General features: G+C 44.8%; 1 protein-coding gene across 10 annotated transcripts in view; it reads left to right on the plus strand.

Moving 5' to 3' along the window:
- tmem107l (transmembrane protein 107 like) overlaps positions 1 to 17154 on the plus strand; it is a 101143-nt gene that overhangs the window by 35882 nt on the left and 48107 nt on the right. For 9 of the 10 annotated variants that reach the window (XR_010977146.1, XR_010977148.1, XR_010977147.1 and 6 more), the window contains 2 exons: positions 3049 to 3149; positions 15963 to 16059. Coding sequence is in view for 7 of the 10 variants with exons in the window: in XM_068053749.1 (XP_067909850.1) it covers positions 3049 to 3149; positions 15963 to 16059 (198 nt within the window). In the remaining 3 variants the exon portion in view is untranslated. The remainder of the gene's footprint in view (positions 1 to 3048; positions 3150 to 15962; positions 16060 to 17154) is intronic. The other variant, XM_068053750.1, reaches the window with a different exon arrangement.

The following is a 17154-nucleotide window of genomic DNA, read 5'->3' on the forward strand; positions in this document are numbered from 1 at the left end:
CCACATGGAGACTTATCAAGAAAGCAAATGCACATGGGATACAGGGTAACTTGATAACGTGGATTCAAAATTGGCTTAGCTGTAGGAGACAGAGATTGATGACAGACGGCTGTTTTAGTGACTGGAAGCCAGTGTCCTTTGGTGTACCACAGGGGATCTGTGCTCGGTCCCCTATTGTTTGTCATTTATATAAACGGCATAGATGACTATGTGGGGGGGTAGGGTCAGTAAGTTCGCGGATGACACAAAGATTGGCCGAGTGGTTAACAGTGAGGTGGAGTGTCTTGGGTTACAGGAAGATATAGACGGGATGGTCAGAAAAGTGGCAGATGGAATTTAACGCTGAAAAGTGTGAGATGATACACTTTGGAAGGAGTAATGTGACATGGAAGTATTCAATGAATGGCCTGACACTGGGAAGTTCCAAGGAACAAAGGGACCTTGGCGGTGTTTGTCCATAGATCCTTGAAGGCAGAAGGGCAGGTTAATAGGGTGGTGAAAAAGGCATATGGGACACTTGCCTTTATCAATCGAGGCATAGATTACAAAAGCAGGGAGGTCATGTTGAAGTTGTATAGAACTTTAGTAAGGCCACAGCTGGAGTACTGTGTGCAATTCTGGTCGCCACATTATAGGAAGGATATGATTGCACTGGAGGGGATGCAGAGGTGATTCACCATGATGGTGTCTGGGATGGAACATTTAAGCTATGAAGAGAGGTTGGATAGGCTTGGGTTGTTTTCGCTGGAGCGGGGAAGACTGAGGGGTGACCTGATCGAGGTGTACAAGATTATGAGGGGCATGGACAGGGTGGATTGTTCCCCTCAGTTGAAGGGTCAGTTACTAAGGGACATAAATTTAAGGTGAGGGGCAGGAGGTTTAAGGAGGATTTGAGGAAGAACTTTTTTATCCAGAGGGTGGTGACAGTCTGGAATGCACTGCCTGGGAGGGTGGTAGAGGCGGGTTGCTTCATATCCTTTAAATAGTACCTGGATGAGCACTTGACACGTCATAATATTCAAGGCTATGGGCCAAGTGCTGGCAAATGGGATTAGGTAGACGGGTCAGGGGTCTTTAATGCATCGGTGCAGACTCGATGGGCCGAAGGGCCTCTTCTGCGCTGTATTATTCTGTGATTTTGTGACTCCAGAAGCTGGCTGAGCGTGTCTACCCTGAGGCACAGTGCGGCTTTCGAGCAGAGAGATCCACCATTGACATGCTGTTCTCCCTTCGCCAGCTACAGGAGAAATGCCACGAACAACGGATGCCCCTCTACATTGCCTTCGTAGATCTCACCAAAGTCTTTGGCCTCATCAGCAGACATAGTCTCTTCAGAATACTAGCAAAGATCGGATGTCCGCCAAAGCTACTAAGTATCATCACCTCGTTCCATGACAATATGAAGGGCGCGCTTCAGCATAACGGTGCCTCATCAGACCCCCTTCCCATCCTGAGTGGTGTGAAACAGGCCTGTGTTCTCGCACCTACACTGTTTGAGATCATCTTCTCACTGTTGCTCTCTCACGTGTTTAACTTTTCAGAAGAAGGAATTTTCCTCCATACAAGATCAGATGGCAGATTGTTCAACTTTGCCCATCTTGGAGCGAAGACCAAAGTACGGAAAGTCCTCATCAGGGAATTCCTCTTTGCTGACGATACTGCATTAACATCCCACACAGATGAGTGTCTGCAGAGACTCATCGACAGGCTTTCGGCTGACTGCAACGAATTTGGCCTAACCATCAATTTCAAGAAAATGAACATCATGGGACAGTACGTCAGAAATGCTCCATCCGTCAATATCGGTGACCACGCTCTGGAAGTGGTTCAAGAGTTCACCTACCTAGACTCAACCATCTCCAGTAACCTGTCTCTCAATGCAGAAATCGACAAGCGCATGGGAAAGGCGTCTGCTGCTCTGTTCAGACTAGCCAAGAGGATGTGGGAAAATGGCACAATGACACGGAACACAAAAGTCCAAGTGTTTCAAGCCTGTGTCATCAGTACCTTGCTCTACAGCAGTGAGGCTTGGACAATGTATGTCAGCCAAGAGTGACGTCTCAACGCATTCCATCTTCGCTGCCTCCGGAGAATCCTTGGCATCAGGTGACAGGACTGTATCTCCAATGCAGAAGTCCTTGAGGCAGCCAAAATCCCCAGCATATACACCCTACTGAGCCAGCGGCGCTTGAGATGGCTTGGCCATGTGAGTTGCATGGAAGATGGCAGGATCCCCACGGACATATTGTACATACTATCGCTGGTATCTGACCCACTGGCCGTTCATGTATCCGCTTTAAAGTTGTTTGCAAACACGACATGAAGTCCTGCGACATTGACCACAAGTCGTGGGAGCCAGTTGCCCGCGACCGCCAGAGCTGGCGGACAGCTGTAAAGGCAGGGCTGAAGAGAGGCAAGTCCAAGAGACTCGGCAGTTGGCAGGGAAAGAGACAGCAGTGTAAGGAGAGAGCCAACTGTGTAACAGCCCCGACAACCAACTTCACCTGCAGTGCCTGTGGTAGAGTCTGTCACTGTAGAATTGGCCTTTATAGCCACTCCAGGCGCTGCTCCACAAACCAGTGACCACCTCTAGGCGCTTGCCCATTGTCTCTCGAGACAAGGAGGCCAAAAAGGAAAAGGAATGAGAAGGGTAAGAAGTTATTGGATCTTGGTGTAGACAGAAGGATTTCAAAACACAGACATAATCTAAAAATTAAAATTAAACTAAGTAAAAGGGAATAAACCATACTATGAAATCCATGCAGAATAAATTGAGTTATTTAAAAGGAGGAGAAATATATATAAAACTTATAAAATAAACATGTTAAGTGATATGGAGAAAGGGTAGGAAATTGACATCAAAGGATAGGGATAATGGCTAATAAAATGGCAAAATAGGCTTGTTGGACAGAATGCTTTCCTTCTGCCCCTGTTTCCTGGTGCTATACATGTTGCATATCTGGTTCCACTTTTTCTCTGGAAGTCTGCATGAGAATTTAATAGTTTTTCTTGAACGTCTGCTGATTTTTGTCCTTTGTTTCCTTCCAGATTAATTATGGCATTGTCGGTGACTCTGGGCATGTTTCTAATTGAGCTGCTGGGCTTCCTCTCTGGAGTCTCCATGTTCAACAGCACTCAGAGCCTCATTTGTATCCTTAAACAATCTCACAGCGCTTAGAGTTAATCCCACATCTTACTATCCAGGACCAGGTAGAAGGAAATACATTTTCCCTGAACATCTGTAACAGCAGGCACCTCCTGTAGCTTTTCTATTACTTAGCTAGACTTTGCCAGTAATTAGAAGAGTTGTAGCGTGTGGTTAAATTGTGCCACAGATGTCAGTTTAAACATTTGGTGAATTTATTGTGAGCTTTTATCTTTCCTGTCTTTCAGTTAAGTTGCAATTGTAACAATTTAAGTTTTATTCCTGTGACATTCAAAGAGGCCATTTTCAGGAAATTTGAGACTACTTAGTAGACTTGGGTTACTGACCTCCATTTCTACCTTGAGCTGGCAGTGGTTACAGAGCCAGAATCCATGGCAAATCATTGACATGAGTATTGTTTTGGTAAAACTTAAAGGAATTGGTTGTAAAGTACAGAGGATAGAAACTTGGTGTGCATTTTTTCAGTAAAACAGGTGCTAAGCACACCAATGTGACAGTGGGATGGCCTGCGCCAAATCTATGCAGGTGTTGGTGCCACTGACTCATTCATGCAGACAATGCTTTAACTGTTTTGGCAGATGCTTGAAACAGGCATTGGGCCCCTTTAATGTGTAACCTCTATTAAAAGGATTCCTTGGACAAATTGTTTACTCATGAGGGGGACAGGTGTCAGGTTTGTCCCACTCGGTAAACTAGAAATACCTTGAGGATCATTTGTGGCAGTAAATGGGAACAATCCCTGCAACCAAAGGAATTGGTTCTCAGGCCTCACCTAAATAGTCAGGACGAGCTGTTGTGCCTCTACAGGCAGCTTGCCCGACAGAAGCTATAGATTTCAGGCTGCTTGCCTAGACGACAGTGGCCCTCAGGTAAATCCTGGGAAAGCAGAGGACCGATAGCTGGAGTTAGGCACTCCTACTTCTCCAGGCTCCACAGAAATTATTTTTTAATTTTCACTAATCTTTTTGACCACTGGCTAGGCCACATCCACATCCTTGAAAACTTTTGGTTTGGATATTTTTCAGCTGTCTAGGGGGAGCAGGGCATTGCATTTCCAAATCAGTCCTTTCTGCACCTAGTTTACGCCCCAAAATGGGCCTAGACTAAACCTGAGCCCAGGTCTCTCCCTTTTATGCAGTGTTTTCCATCTGAAGTTATTGGGTAGGCCAGCCGCTTCCATTGCTGTGCCTATTGTCATTCAGGACCCAACTATTTGTGGCACAGTGTGAATCTCTGCCTTTACCGCTTAGTAGTCAGCCCGTCATGGTACTGTGCAGTGACATATAGTGACTTAATCAGCCCCCTGCAGGAGAACAGAGGGTGAGCCCCTATGCAGAAAGGCGCTGTAAGGAAAACAGGTAGTGAAGAACCAGAATATCACCAGTCTCAACCATAACATTTTACAGATGGGTTATGCTTTGCTCTTTCTTGTATCGTAAACTAGATTTTGCAGTAGTTTAATTACTTCTGATTTCTTCAGTATATTTTGTACCAATAAATCCACATATCTGACAACTTATGGAACTACCAAAATCTTGAATTTTGAGAGTCTGTCAGGATTTAATTTAATTCATTGTTACATGTGGTGGCCTTTTTGTGTCACTGCTGATGTATACATTATAATTAGATTTTATACTTTTGATATGTAATTTTATAAAGAGACCATTTTCCTTGGCTTGACACCAAGGGTAAACTCGTTGTCCAGGTGCAAAGCAGATGAAAAATGAGCAGAGAATGTTACTGTGTCCCTTTCTATAGTTTGAGTTTCCTCTGAGGAGAGGCTGGCTGTATCTCTTCACGTGCCACTGGCATCATGCTGTGGAGGGGAAAGCTGGAGCCTTGTGTTGTTGAACTGACAGGACAGCACTCCAGATGGGTCAACTCCAGCCATCTCCATTGCATTAGGCCATGGGTTTGTGCCTTCATTGATCAGTATGCTAGCTATTCTAAGCAGGCAGTGGAGACTGTAGGCAGAATTAAGAAATTTAAGCCTGTAGTGATGTTGTGCATAGGTTCCCTGGTAGCAGCTGCAAAATGATAGAGTGTATAAATGCAAAGATTAGACAAGCATGTAGCAAAGGTAGAGTGGTTTTAGTGGAGAATTTTGACTTGCATATAGATTGGGATAAGCAGACTAGCACAGTCAAAAAGTTGGTGTGCGGTGGGGATAGTTTTCTGCAACAGTATATCCTAGAACCAACAAGATGGCTTTCCATGTTAGATTGAGTAATAAGTAATGAATCAGATTTATTTAACAGCCTAACACTGTGTGAACATTTATTTGATAGTGATCATAATGTGATCGAGTTCAGCATTTGAAAGGGAGAAACGTGAAGCAACTGCTGAGATTCAAGATTTAAGTAATGCTGACTTCAGTGCAATCAGGCCGCAATTGTCCACAGTTAACTGGGCAAATCTGTTACTGGGTGAAATAACAGATCAGTGGGAGGTGTTCAAAAAAGAATTTAATGTGATGCAGAGCAGTTTTATACCCCTAAGGGGCAAGAGCTGTACTTGCCAAAAACATAGATAACTAAAGAGATAAGGAACAACATAAAACTAAAAGAAAAATCATACAAAAATGCAAAAAATAGCACAGATCCTGTCCAGTGGGAAAGATACAAAGAAAAGCAAAGGGTGACAAAACAGTGGGAGCCACAAAAAGGGGGTATGAAAAGAAGCTTGCAAGCAATATCAAAATCAACACTAACATTTTTTCCACAATTATAGGCAAAAGATGGTGGTCAGAAGCAATGTAGGCCCCTTGAAAACTGATTAAGTTATATTGTCAGTGAAAATAAAGACATGGCAGACATTCAGAATAATTGCTTTGCATCAGTATACAGTAGAGGAAGAGGTCAACATGCTGCAAATTCCAATGAAATTAATATTGAATCAGGGACAGGGACTCACCAAAACTAACAACCAAAATATCAGTAATTAAGAAAATAACAAATCCTTAGGACGAGATAGTTTCCATTCCAGGGTATAAAAGAAGCCGGTGAGGACATTGCATATACCCTATCTGTAATCTTCCAAAGTTCTCTCAATTCAGAAACCGCTCCTTCTCATTGGAAAATTGTGCATGTCACTTCACTAGTTAAAGATGGTGAGAAGGAAACCAGGGAATTACAGGCCAGTTAGCCTGTTGTCAGGAAATTACCAAGTCTATAAGTAAGGATGGCATAATAGAACACCTTGAAAATTTTCTGCAGACAAGAGAGGGTCAGCATGGGTTTAGAGGCATTACGGCATAGAAGGAGGCCATTTGGCCTATCCAGCCCATGTCGGCTCTCTATACAGCAATCCAGTCAGTCTCATTCCCCTGCTCTATTCCTATAGCCCTGCAAGTTTATTTCCCTCAAGTGCTTATCTAATTGCCTTTTGAAATTATTGATTGTCTCCACTTCCACCAACTATGTAGGCAACGAGTTCCAGCTCATTATCATTTCCTCACATCCCCCTGTATCTCCTGTCCAAAACCATAAATCTGTGTCCTCTAGTCCTTGTACCATCAGCTAATGGGAACAGCCTTTCTTTGTCTACCTTATCTAAAACTGTCATATTCCTGTACACCTCTATCAGATCTCCCTTCAACCTCTTTTGATCCAAAGACAACAACCCCAGATTGTTCAGCCTAACCTTGTTGCTAAATGCCCTCACATCCCCGGAACTATTCTAGTAAATCTCCTCTGCACTGTCTCAAAACCCTCAAATCCTTCCTGAAGTGTAATGACCAGAACTAGACACAATACTCTAAGTGTGCCTTAAACTTTTATAAAGCTCTGGTTAACGTAACTTCCCTGCTTTTGTACTCAGTACCTCTATTTATGAAGCCCAAGATCCCGTATGCATTGCTAACCACTCTCAATATGTCCTGCCACCTTCAGAGATCTATGCACATGAACCCCCATGTCCCTCTGTCCCTGCAGACTCTTTAGAACTGTGCCATTAAGTCTATATTGCCTCTCCCTAACCCTTTTGCCAAAATGTATTACCTTACACTTCTCTGTATTAAATTCCATCCACCACTTCTCTGCCCATTCTGCTAGCCTATTGATGTCCTGTTGCAGTCGATTGGTATCATCCTCGCTCTTTGCCACTCCTCCAAGTTTGGTATCATGGGCAACTATTGAAATTTTACTCTACATTCTAAGCAGTGGGCCTAACACTGTCCCTTGAGGAACACCACTACCATCCTCCTATCTGAAAAATAACCATTTACCACAACTCCCTGTTTACTGTCCTTTTATGATCAAAGCCAATTTATGATCAAAGCCGACACTTCCCCCTCCTATTCCATGAGCCTCAATTTTGTTAACCAGCCTTTTATATGATATTTTGTCAGATACTTTCTTAAAATCCATATAGACAACATCCACTGCATTCCATTTATCAATCTTCTCTGTTACTATATCAAAAAATTCAAATTAATCAAGCACGATCTGCCTTTTACAAATCCATGCAGACTCTCCTTAATTAACTCAAACATCTCCAAGTGTCAATTTTTTCTCAATTGTTTCTAAAACCTTACCCACCACTGAAATTAATGGGACTGAAAGTTCCTTTGGACCTGATTATCTACATCCCAAAGTGTTGAAAGGTGACTGTAGAGATGGCGGATATGTTGGTAATCATCTTCCAAAATTCTATAGATTCTGGAGCAGTTCCTGAAGATTGGAAGGTAGCAACTGTAACCCCACTATCTAAGAAATGAGGGAGAGAGAAATCAGGGATCTACAGACCTGTTACCCTGACATCAGTGTAAGGAAAATGCTAGAATCTATTATAAAGGATGTGATAACTGGGCACTTAGAAAATGATATAAAAACAGAAAGTGCTAGAAATACTCGGCAGGTCTGGCAGCATCTGTGGAGAGAGAAACAGAGTTAACTTTTCAGGTCTGTGACATTTTATCAGAACTGGCAATGGTATTAGGCTTTGAGCAAGTGAAAAGAGGGAGAAAGAAGAACAAAAGGGAACGTGTGTGATAGGGAAGAGGGCAGGAAAGATTAAATGACGAAGATGTCATGGAACAAAGGCAAAGGGAGTGCTAATAGATGTATGAAAATACAAGAGACTCCAGAGTGGGTTAATGGCCCGCTCTCCCGCCCGCCAATGCTCTCGCTGGCCCTCTCTGCTGCCCGCCTACCTGCGCTTGCGTACGCCCTCTCCTTCATCCCCGCCCGTGCTCCGTTGCCCGTGCTCCGTCACTCATGCTCCATCGCCCGCTCGCCGCTCTCTTTCCCCTGCCCGCTCCCCCCCGCCCACCCTCCCCCCACGTGTGCACGCGAGACAGCCAGAGAGCGCAAGAGCACGCGCGTTCTCTTGGAGGCCTATAGAATACCTTTCTTGATCCTCAACTCTAACCCAATGGATTCTGTCCTTGCTCCCTCAAGACATCCTTTTTTTTCCAACACTATAATGTCTTCCCTATGAGTATTGTCACCCTTCCAATCTTTTTCTCCTTCCCTTTCTTTTCTGAACACTATATTGTCACGTAAACCAGAACTGCAATGATACAATAATCATGAACTATCTATGAACAGTTATGATAAACAGACTGTCTTTTTTCAAAAAAAATTATTTTAAAAAGTCAACAATGGTCCATAATGTCCACTGAAGAAAAAGGGATTGTCCTTTTGTGTATTCAAACTGTTTGACAAAAGACAAAAACTGTCTGACAAAGACAAAGGACAAATCTTCAAAGCTAAGAGGTGTCAACTGAACCCATCCTACTCCTATCCTAAAACATTTCATGTCTTATAAAACAAAGGAGGTGTGAAGTAGCCATGTCCTGGCCATTGTGTGATCACCATGGGGAAGAAACCAGAGCATCTCCTAACAGGAGGTGAGCGATAACAGCTTTACCTTTTTAAAAAAAAAAGACAGCCATAGAAAGAGAGGAGTGAGATAGAGCAACACTCTAACAGCTTGTGTTCCGGCCAAGCCAGAAAGCACCTGCCCTGCTGCAGGACCCGACATCTACATTATACAGCAATGAGAGCTATAGGTAACCCACCGTCTTCAACAGAACCTTCAAGCAAGAGAGAAATCTACAATCATCTCAGGCCTGCATCTATTCAGAACTTGATATGCAAGAGAATTCAACAGGTTTATTGTAACCTTCCCTCTTAAAGTCGCCTTTTCCCTCCTCTGTCTGTTTCACATGTGTGTGTGCGTGCGTACGTGCATGCATGAGTGAATGCGGTTGCGACAATTTTGGGATATGTTGTATTGATCAATAAACCATTGACTTTTTGTTTTTTAAAACCTACAAGAAAACCTGTCGTCGTCTGTTTATTTGTAAAATAAAAACAAGGGCCTAAACTCTAATACAAATACACTTGCTGCAGTCAGGTGGGGAGTTGAACAATGGGAACCAGCCACGTCTCACAACGTGGTCGTAACAATATCCTTGTATATTAAGTGCCTAATCCTCACTATTTGTAAGCCATATTTCCATTATTGCCACTACATCATATTCCCACGTAGCCATTTGTGCTTGTAACTCACCACCCGCCATCGACCTAGGCACCGGAAATGACAACGGCAAACCCAGCCCTGTCGACCCTGCAAAGTCCTCCTTACTAACATCTGGGGGCTTGTGCCAAAGTTGGGAGAGCTGTCCCACAGACTCGTCAAGCAACAGCCTGACATAGTCATACTCACAGAATCATACCTTACAATGTCCCAGACACTGCCATCACCATCCCCAGGGATGTCCTGTCCCACCAGCAGGACAGACCCAGCAGAGGTGATGGCACAGTGGTATACATTCGGGAGGGAGTTGCCCTTGGAGTCTTCAACATTGACTCCGGACTCCATGAAGTCTCATGGCATCAGGTCAAACAGGGGCAACGATACCTCCTGCTGATTACCACCTACTGCCCTCCCTCAGCTGATGAATCAGTACTCCTCCATGTTGAACACCACTTGGAGGAAGCACTGAGGGTGGCAAGGGCACAAAATGTACTCTGGGTGGGGGACTTCAATGTCCATCACCAAGAGTGGCGCGGTAGCACCACTACTGACTGAGCTGGCCGAGTCCGAAATGACATAGCTGCTAGACTGGGTCTGCGGCAGGTGGTGGGGGAACCAACACGAGGGAAAAACATACTTGACCTCGTCCTCACCAATCTGCCTGCCGCAGATGCTTCTGTCCATGACAGTATTGGTAGGAGTGACCACTGCACAGTCCTTGTGCAGACGAAGTCCTGCCTTCACATTGAGGATACCCACCACCGTGTTGTGTGGTACTACCACAGTGCTACATGGGATAGATTTTGAACAAATCTAGCAACGGAAAACTGGGTATCTATGAGGCACTGTGGGCCAGCAGCAGCAGAATTGTACTCAACCACAATTTGTAATGTCATAGCCCGACATATCCCCCACTCTACCATTACCATCAAGCCAGGAGACCAACCCTGGTTCAATGAAGAGTGCAGGAGGGCATGCCAGGAGGTGTCAACCTGGTGAAGCTACAACAGAGGACTACTTGTGTGCCAAACTGTGTAAGCAGCATGCGATAGACAGAGCTAAGCAATCCCATAACCAATGGATCAGATCTAAGCTCTGCAGTCCTGCTGCTTCCAGCTGTGAATGTTGGTGGACAATGAAACAACTAACTGGAGGACATGGCTCCACAAATATCCTCATCCTCAATGATGGCGGAGCTCAGCACATCAGTGCGAAAGATAAGGCTGAAGCATTTGCAACAATCTTCAGCCAGAAGGGCCGAGTCCATGATCTATCTCAGCATCCTCGTGAAGTCCCCAGCATCACAGATCAGCCAATTCGATTCGCGCCGCGTGACATCAAGAAACGACTGAAGGCACTGGATACTGCAAAGGCTATGGGCCCTGACAATATTCCGGCAATAGTACTGAAGACCTGTGCTCCAGAACATTCCATGCTCCTAGCCAAGCTGTTCCAGTACCACTACAACACTGGCATCTACGGCAATGTGGAAAATTGCCCAGGTATGTCCTGTACACAAGTAACAGGACAAGTCCAACCCAGCCAATTACCACCCCATCAGTCTATTCTCAATCATCAGTAAAGTGATGGAAAGTGTCATCAATAGCGCCATCAAGCAGGATTTGCTTAGCAATAACCTGTTCAGTGACGCTCAGTATGGGTTCCGTCAGGGGCACTCAGCTCCTGACCTCAGTAAGGCGTTTGATGAGGTCCCGCATGGGAGATTGGTTGACAAGGTAAGAGCCCGTAGGATCCAGGGCAATTTGGCAAATTGGATCCAAAATTGGCTTAGTAGCAGGAGGCAGAGGGTGATGGTCGAGGGTTGTTTCTGCGAGTGAAAACCTGTGACCAGTGGTGTACTGCAGGGATCAGTGCTGGGACCCTTGCTGTTTGTAGTGTACATTAATGATTGGATGTGAATATAGGAGGTATGATAAGTAAGTTCGCAGATGACACGAAAATTGGTGGTGTCGTAAATAGTGAGGAGGAAAGCCTTAGATTACAGGATGATATAGATGGGCTGGTAAAATGGCCGGAGCTGTGGCAAATGGAATTTAATCCTGAGAAGAGTGAGGTGATGCATTTTGGGAGGACTAACAAGGCAAGGGAATATACAATAGATGGTAGGACACTAGGAAGTACAGAGGGTCAGAGGAACCTTGGTGTACTTGTCCATAGATCATTGAAGGCAGCAGCATAGGTAGATAAGGTGGTTAGGAAGGCATATGGGATACTTGCTTTTATGAGCTGAGGCATAGAATATAAGAGCAGGGAGGTTATAATGGAGCTGTATAAAACGCTAGAGTACTGGAGTACTATATACAGTTCTGGGCACCACACTATAGGAAGAATGTTATTGCACTGGAGAGGGTGCAGAGAAGATTTACCAGGATGTTGCCTGGGGTGGAGGGTTTCAGCTGTGAAGAGAGACTGAAAAGGCTAGGGTTGTTTTCCTTAGAGCAGAGAAGGCTGGGGGGGGACCTGATTGAGGTATACAAAATTATGCGGGGCATTGATAGATTCGATAGGAAGAAACATTTTCCCTTTGCGGAACCGTCAATAACCAAGGGGCATAGATTTAAGGTAAGGGGCAGGAGGTTTAGAGGGGATTTGAGGAAAAAAAATTTCACCCAGAGGGGTGGTTGGAATCTGGAACGCACTGCGTGAAGAGGTGGTAGAGGCAGGAACCATCACAACATTGAAGATGTATTTAGATGAGCACTTGAAACGCCATAGCATACAAGGCTACGGGCCAAGTGCTGGAAAATGGGATTAGAATAGGTATGTGCTTGATGGCCGGCATAGACACGATGGGCCGAAGGGCCTGTTTCTGTGTTGTACGACTCTATGATTCTATGATCTCATTACAGCCTTGTTTCAAACATGCACAAAAGAGCTGAACTCGAGGTGAGGTGAGAGTGACTGCCCTTGACATCAAGGCAGCATTTGACCGAGTATGGCATCAAGGAACCCTAGCAAAATTGAAGTCAATAGGAATCTGGGGAAAACTCTCTGCTGGTTGGAGTCATACCTAGCGCAAAGGAAGATGGTTGTGGTTGTTGGAGGTCAATCATCTCAGCTCCAGGACATCACTGCAGGAGTTCATTAGGGTAGTGTCCTGGGCCCAACCATCTTCAACAGCTTCATCAAGGACCTTCCTTCAATCATAACGTCAGAAGTGGGGATGTTTGCTGCTGATTGTGCAATGTTCAGCACCATTCGCAACTCCTCAGATACTGAAGCAGCCCATGTCCACATGTAGAAAGACCTGGACAACATCCAGGCTTAGGGTGATAAGTGGCAAGTAACATTTGCGCCACACAAGTGTCAGCCGATGACCATCTCCAACAAGGGAGAATCTAACCATCTCCCCTTGACATTCAATGGCATTACCATCGCTGAATCCCCCATTATCAATATCCTAGGGGCTACCATTGACCAGAAACTGAACTGAAGTAGCCATATAAATACTGTGGCTACAAGAGCAGGTCGGAGCTAGGAATCCTGTGGCGACTAACTTATCTCCTGACTCCCCAAAGTCTGTCCACCATCTACAAGGCACAAGTCAGGAGTGTGATGGAATACACTACACTTGCCTGGATGGGTGCAGCTCCAACAACACTCAAGAAGCTCGACACCATCCAGGACAAAGCAGCCCGCTTGATTGGCACCCCATCTACAAACATTCACTCCCTCCACCACCGACGCACAGTGCCAGCAGTGTGTACCGTCTACAAGATGCACTGCAGCAACGCACCAAGGCTGCTTAGACAGCACCTTCCAAACCCGCGACCTCTACCAACTAGAAGGACAAGGGCAGCAAATGCATGGAAACACCACCACCTGCAAGTTCCCCTCCAAGTTACATACCATCCTGACTTGGAACTATATCGCCGTTCCTTCGCTGTCACTGGTTCAAAATCCTGGAACTCCCTTCCTATCAGCACTGTGGGTGTACCTACCTCACATGGACTGCAGCAGTTCAAGACGGCAGCTCACCACTACTTTCTCAAGGGCCATTAGGGATGGGCAATAAATGATGGCTTAGCCAGCGACGCCCACATCCCTTGAATGAATAAAAAAAGCCTTATTCGGCGCACCTTTTGCTTTTACATACATGCATTCTAAACATGACTTTGTATTCCTTGTAGTTCTTCTTAGTCTTATCTGGAATGGAGGAGGGTGGGAGCAGTGCGTACTTGAGACAGCATGTCCCTCCCACCATACTTAGTATGCTCCAAACAAAAGCTCCTATCTGATATGGTCCCAATTCCTTCTCTCGTAGTATCGAATACGCTCACTCCTGAATGAACATTATTCCTCTTTTCTCCTATATGTTGGTTTCCATCCTGCTGCCAATTTAGTTTAAACACTCCCCAACCACATGAGTGAACCTCCCCTGAGAACACTGGAATGAGCCCCGTTGTGGTGCAACCTGTCCCTTAAGTTGCATAGGCCTGGTGATGTAGCAATTATTAGTATTCATTAAAACCTGGCAGTAAATGGGGAATAGAGAGGAGACAGTTAGAAAGAGTCCAGAGTTAAAGTTAGAGGCCCCAAGGGAATGATGTTGCCGCGGATTGGTACGGAGCATTGACGAATTGTTCCCGATCAATGAATGACAATCTCAGAGGGTTGTCGGGCCGGAGGAGATTACAGTGATAGGGAGGGATGAGGCCATGGAGGGATTTGAAAACGAGTATGAGAATTTTAAAATCAAAGCATTACTTAATCAGGAGCCAATCTAGGTCAGCGAGAACAGGGATGACTGGAGATTGTGACTTGATGTAAGTTGAGACGTGGGCAGCAGAGTTTTGGATCACCTCAAATTTACATAGGTTGGAAAATGAGAGGCTGTTCATAGCATTGAAATAGACGAGTCTAGAGGAAAAAAAGGCATGGCAGTGTCGGGCGATATTACAGAGGTGTAAGTAGGTGGTCTTAGTGATGGCGCAGATGTGTGGTCAGAAGCCCATCTTGGGGTCACATACAACACCAATATTGTGAAGTCTGGTTCAGGCTGTCAGTTTTCAGGGAGGGATAAGTTTGTGACTAGGGAATGAAGTTTGTGGCAGGGTGCAAAGACGTTGGCTTTGTGACTCCCAATATTTATTTAAAGGAAATTTCTGCTCATTCAGTACTGAATATCAAACAAGCAGTTTGAAAAATTAGGGACAGTGGAGTGGTTGAGAGGAGGTGGTGCTGGTGAGGTAGAGCTGGGTATCGTCAGCGTATAAGTTGAATCTGATGCTGTGTTTTTGGCTGATGTCACCGAGGGGCAGCATATAGATGAAATAGGAGGCGTCAAGCGTAGATCATTGAAAGACACCAGAGGTAACCATGCGGGAGCTGGAAGGGAAGAAAGCAGGACTTGAAACTCCTGCTTTGTGGTCCAACCAGTTCTGGTGCTGAATGGCTAAACCAGTTGTTTGCCACGTACATTGCGTACCTTGAACTTAAGGGAGTGGAAATGGGGACTGTACCAGGGGAAATGGCCAGGGTGAGACAGAGTAATAGTTTTAATGGGGTCTAGGGCATCAGAGGTGGAGATAAGGGTGTGGTTATCAGATCGGCAGCTGCAGAAATGTTGTGGTGAACGTTGACAGATAAAGGCTAGACAGTCGGGATTTTGAAAGTAACAATTGTAAGTGAATTGGGAGAGTTTTTCTTTCTCGGGCAATGTCAAGTTGTGGCATCTGGAAGAGTGGTCAATCTCTGGAGGAAACTTTGAAAAGTTTCACATAGAAAAGGGAGTTGTACAGGAAGTGCAATGATTTGGATTGTATTATGTGTTTTTGTGATTTATTTTGGGAACTAATAGCAGTAACTTCTTGGGTTATAACAAAACTAGATAGCTGAAGGCATTTTCAGAAGAGTGATTTCATTAGGTCCTCTTCTCCAACTTGTTTTAGTGCTATCTGTTTACTGTATGATACTTTACTCATATTATTTTAAAACCTTCTTGCACCTTGTTCATTGATGCATTCTCCAGCAGTTGCGCTTTGTTGCAGGGTAGTGGAAAGGATAGTGGAGAAGATTTCAAAGGGGAATTGGATAAATACTTGAAGAGAAAAAAAAATTACAGGGCTCTGGGGAAAGACCGAGGAACGCAACTAATGTAATAGTTCTACCAAAGTGCCGGCACAGACACAATGGGCCGAATGGCCTCCTGTGCAGTATGATACAGCGTGAATGAATTTTTAGGCCATTAGCAGGCATAATGTGTTGGAATAATTGAAGTCTGGGGAGGCAGGCTGCTATTGTATCTGAGCAGTGCTGGTTCTTTGTCTCTTTCCTATAACTTTTGTCTCAGCTATTGGAGCACATGCCAGTGCCTCAATCACTCTTCTCTTCTTCCTCTTTGAGCAGTGGTCATGCAGTACGTACTGGTGGATATTCGCTTTTTGCAGGTAAGTCATGTACCATGTTGACTCTGTATACAAACTGCCTGGGATGGAAATTTAGCCAGTCTAAAACAGAGACAGAGTGTGGAACAGTGGATTGTACACACCATATAACGATGGCTTCTCTTTTTTTATTTATACTTCATCACATTCCTGTTTCTGGATAGTTTGCCCACTGCTCATGTTGCGGGGATAGGAGTGTTGGTGAGACCCTCAGCTCCCCTCTATGCACCCTTACCCCGCCCCCCCCACCCCAATCAGCATTGGTGTGTCAGTGTGACCCACTGAATACAAGAAAGACAGTGAGTTCTTGATCTCAATCGATCAGCATCTCATTAGACCCTGTTCTGAATGGGGTGCTTCTTCCTAACAGTCAATAGATTTCATTCCCATTAAACTTTGATAACGTTGCAACCTGCGTGAGAGATGACTAAATGTAATTTTGGTGCTGTGCCAGAAAAGCAGAATAACTGGATTGCTTTTGAAGTTCAATAATGCAGGCAAATAGGCTAACTGACCAGGTGGAATAGATTGAGAATGACTGTTGCCTGCTCTGTCTATGCATAGTGTTGTGGTAATCTTTTATACACACTGATCCTGGCAGATGCGATCTCAGTTGAGTATCTCATCAAAAACACCACAGACATACCTGGCACTCTCTCAGAAGACTGCTTTTTCTCTGCCTCACTAAAAAAGGCCATCAATGGACTTGCTGCAGGCTGACCTGAAGAGAGGGACAACTCTTCACACAGCATTAAACTTTTTTTTTCTGCCATCTGCTGCTTGCAAACACCACATGGAAAATCTATCAGTCAGCCGCACTGCAGTCAATAGATCAAAAAAGTGATAAAAATATGCTTTCAAGGAGCAATGCTGCAAGCATTTCCCTTGGGTAATGGAGACATAGTCTGGGGTGGTGGCGGGGGAGAGAAAATATATGAGGAAGCCCAAAGTACAGGGAGTGTAGGGAAAATACAAAAGAGCAAACAGATCAGAAGGAGACAGGATTAAAACAAACAGGGTTGTCAGACAGGCAGAGGGTGATTTGAGTTGAAGATACATAAATGTAATTTGCATTGTAATAAAGCTCGTAAGCTAGAG

Source organism: Heterodontus francisci, chromosome 22, assembly GCF_036365525.1.
Source record: "Heterodontus francisci isolate sHetFra1 chromosome 22, sHetFra1.hap1, whole genome shotgun sequence".
NCBI lineage: Eukaryota > Metazoa > Chordata > Chondrichthyes > Heterodontiformes > Heterodontidae > Heterodontus > Heterodontus francisci.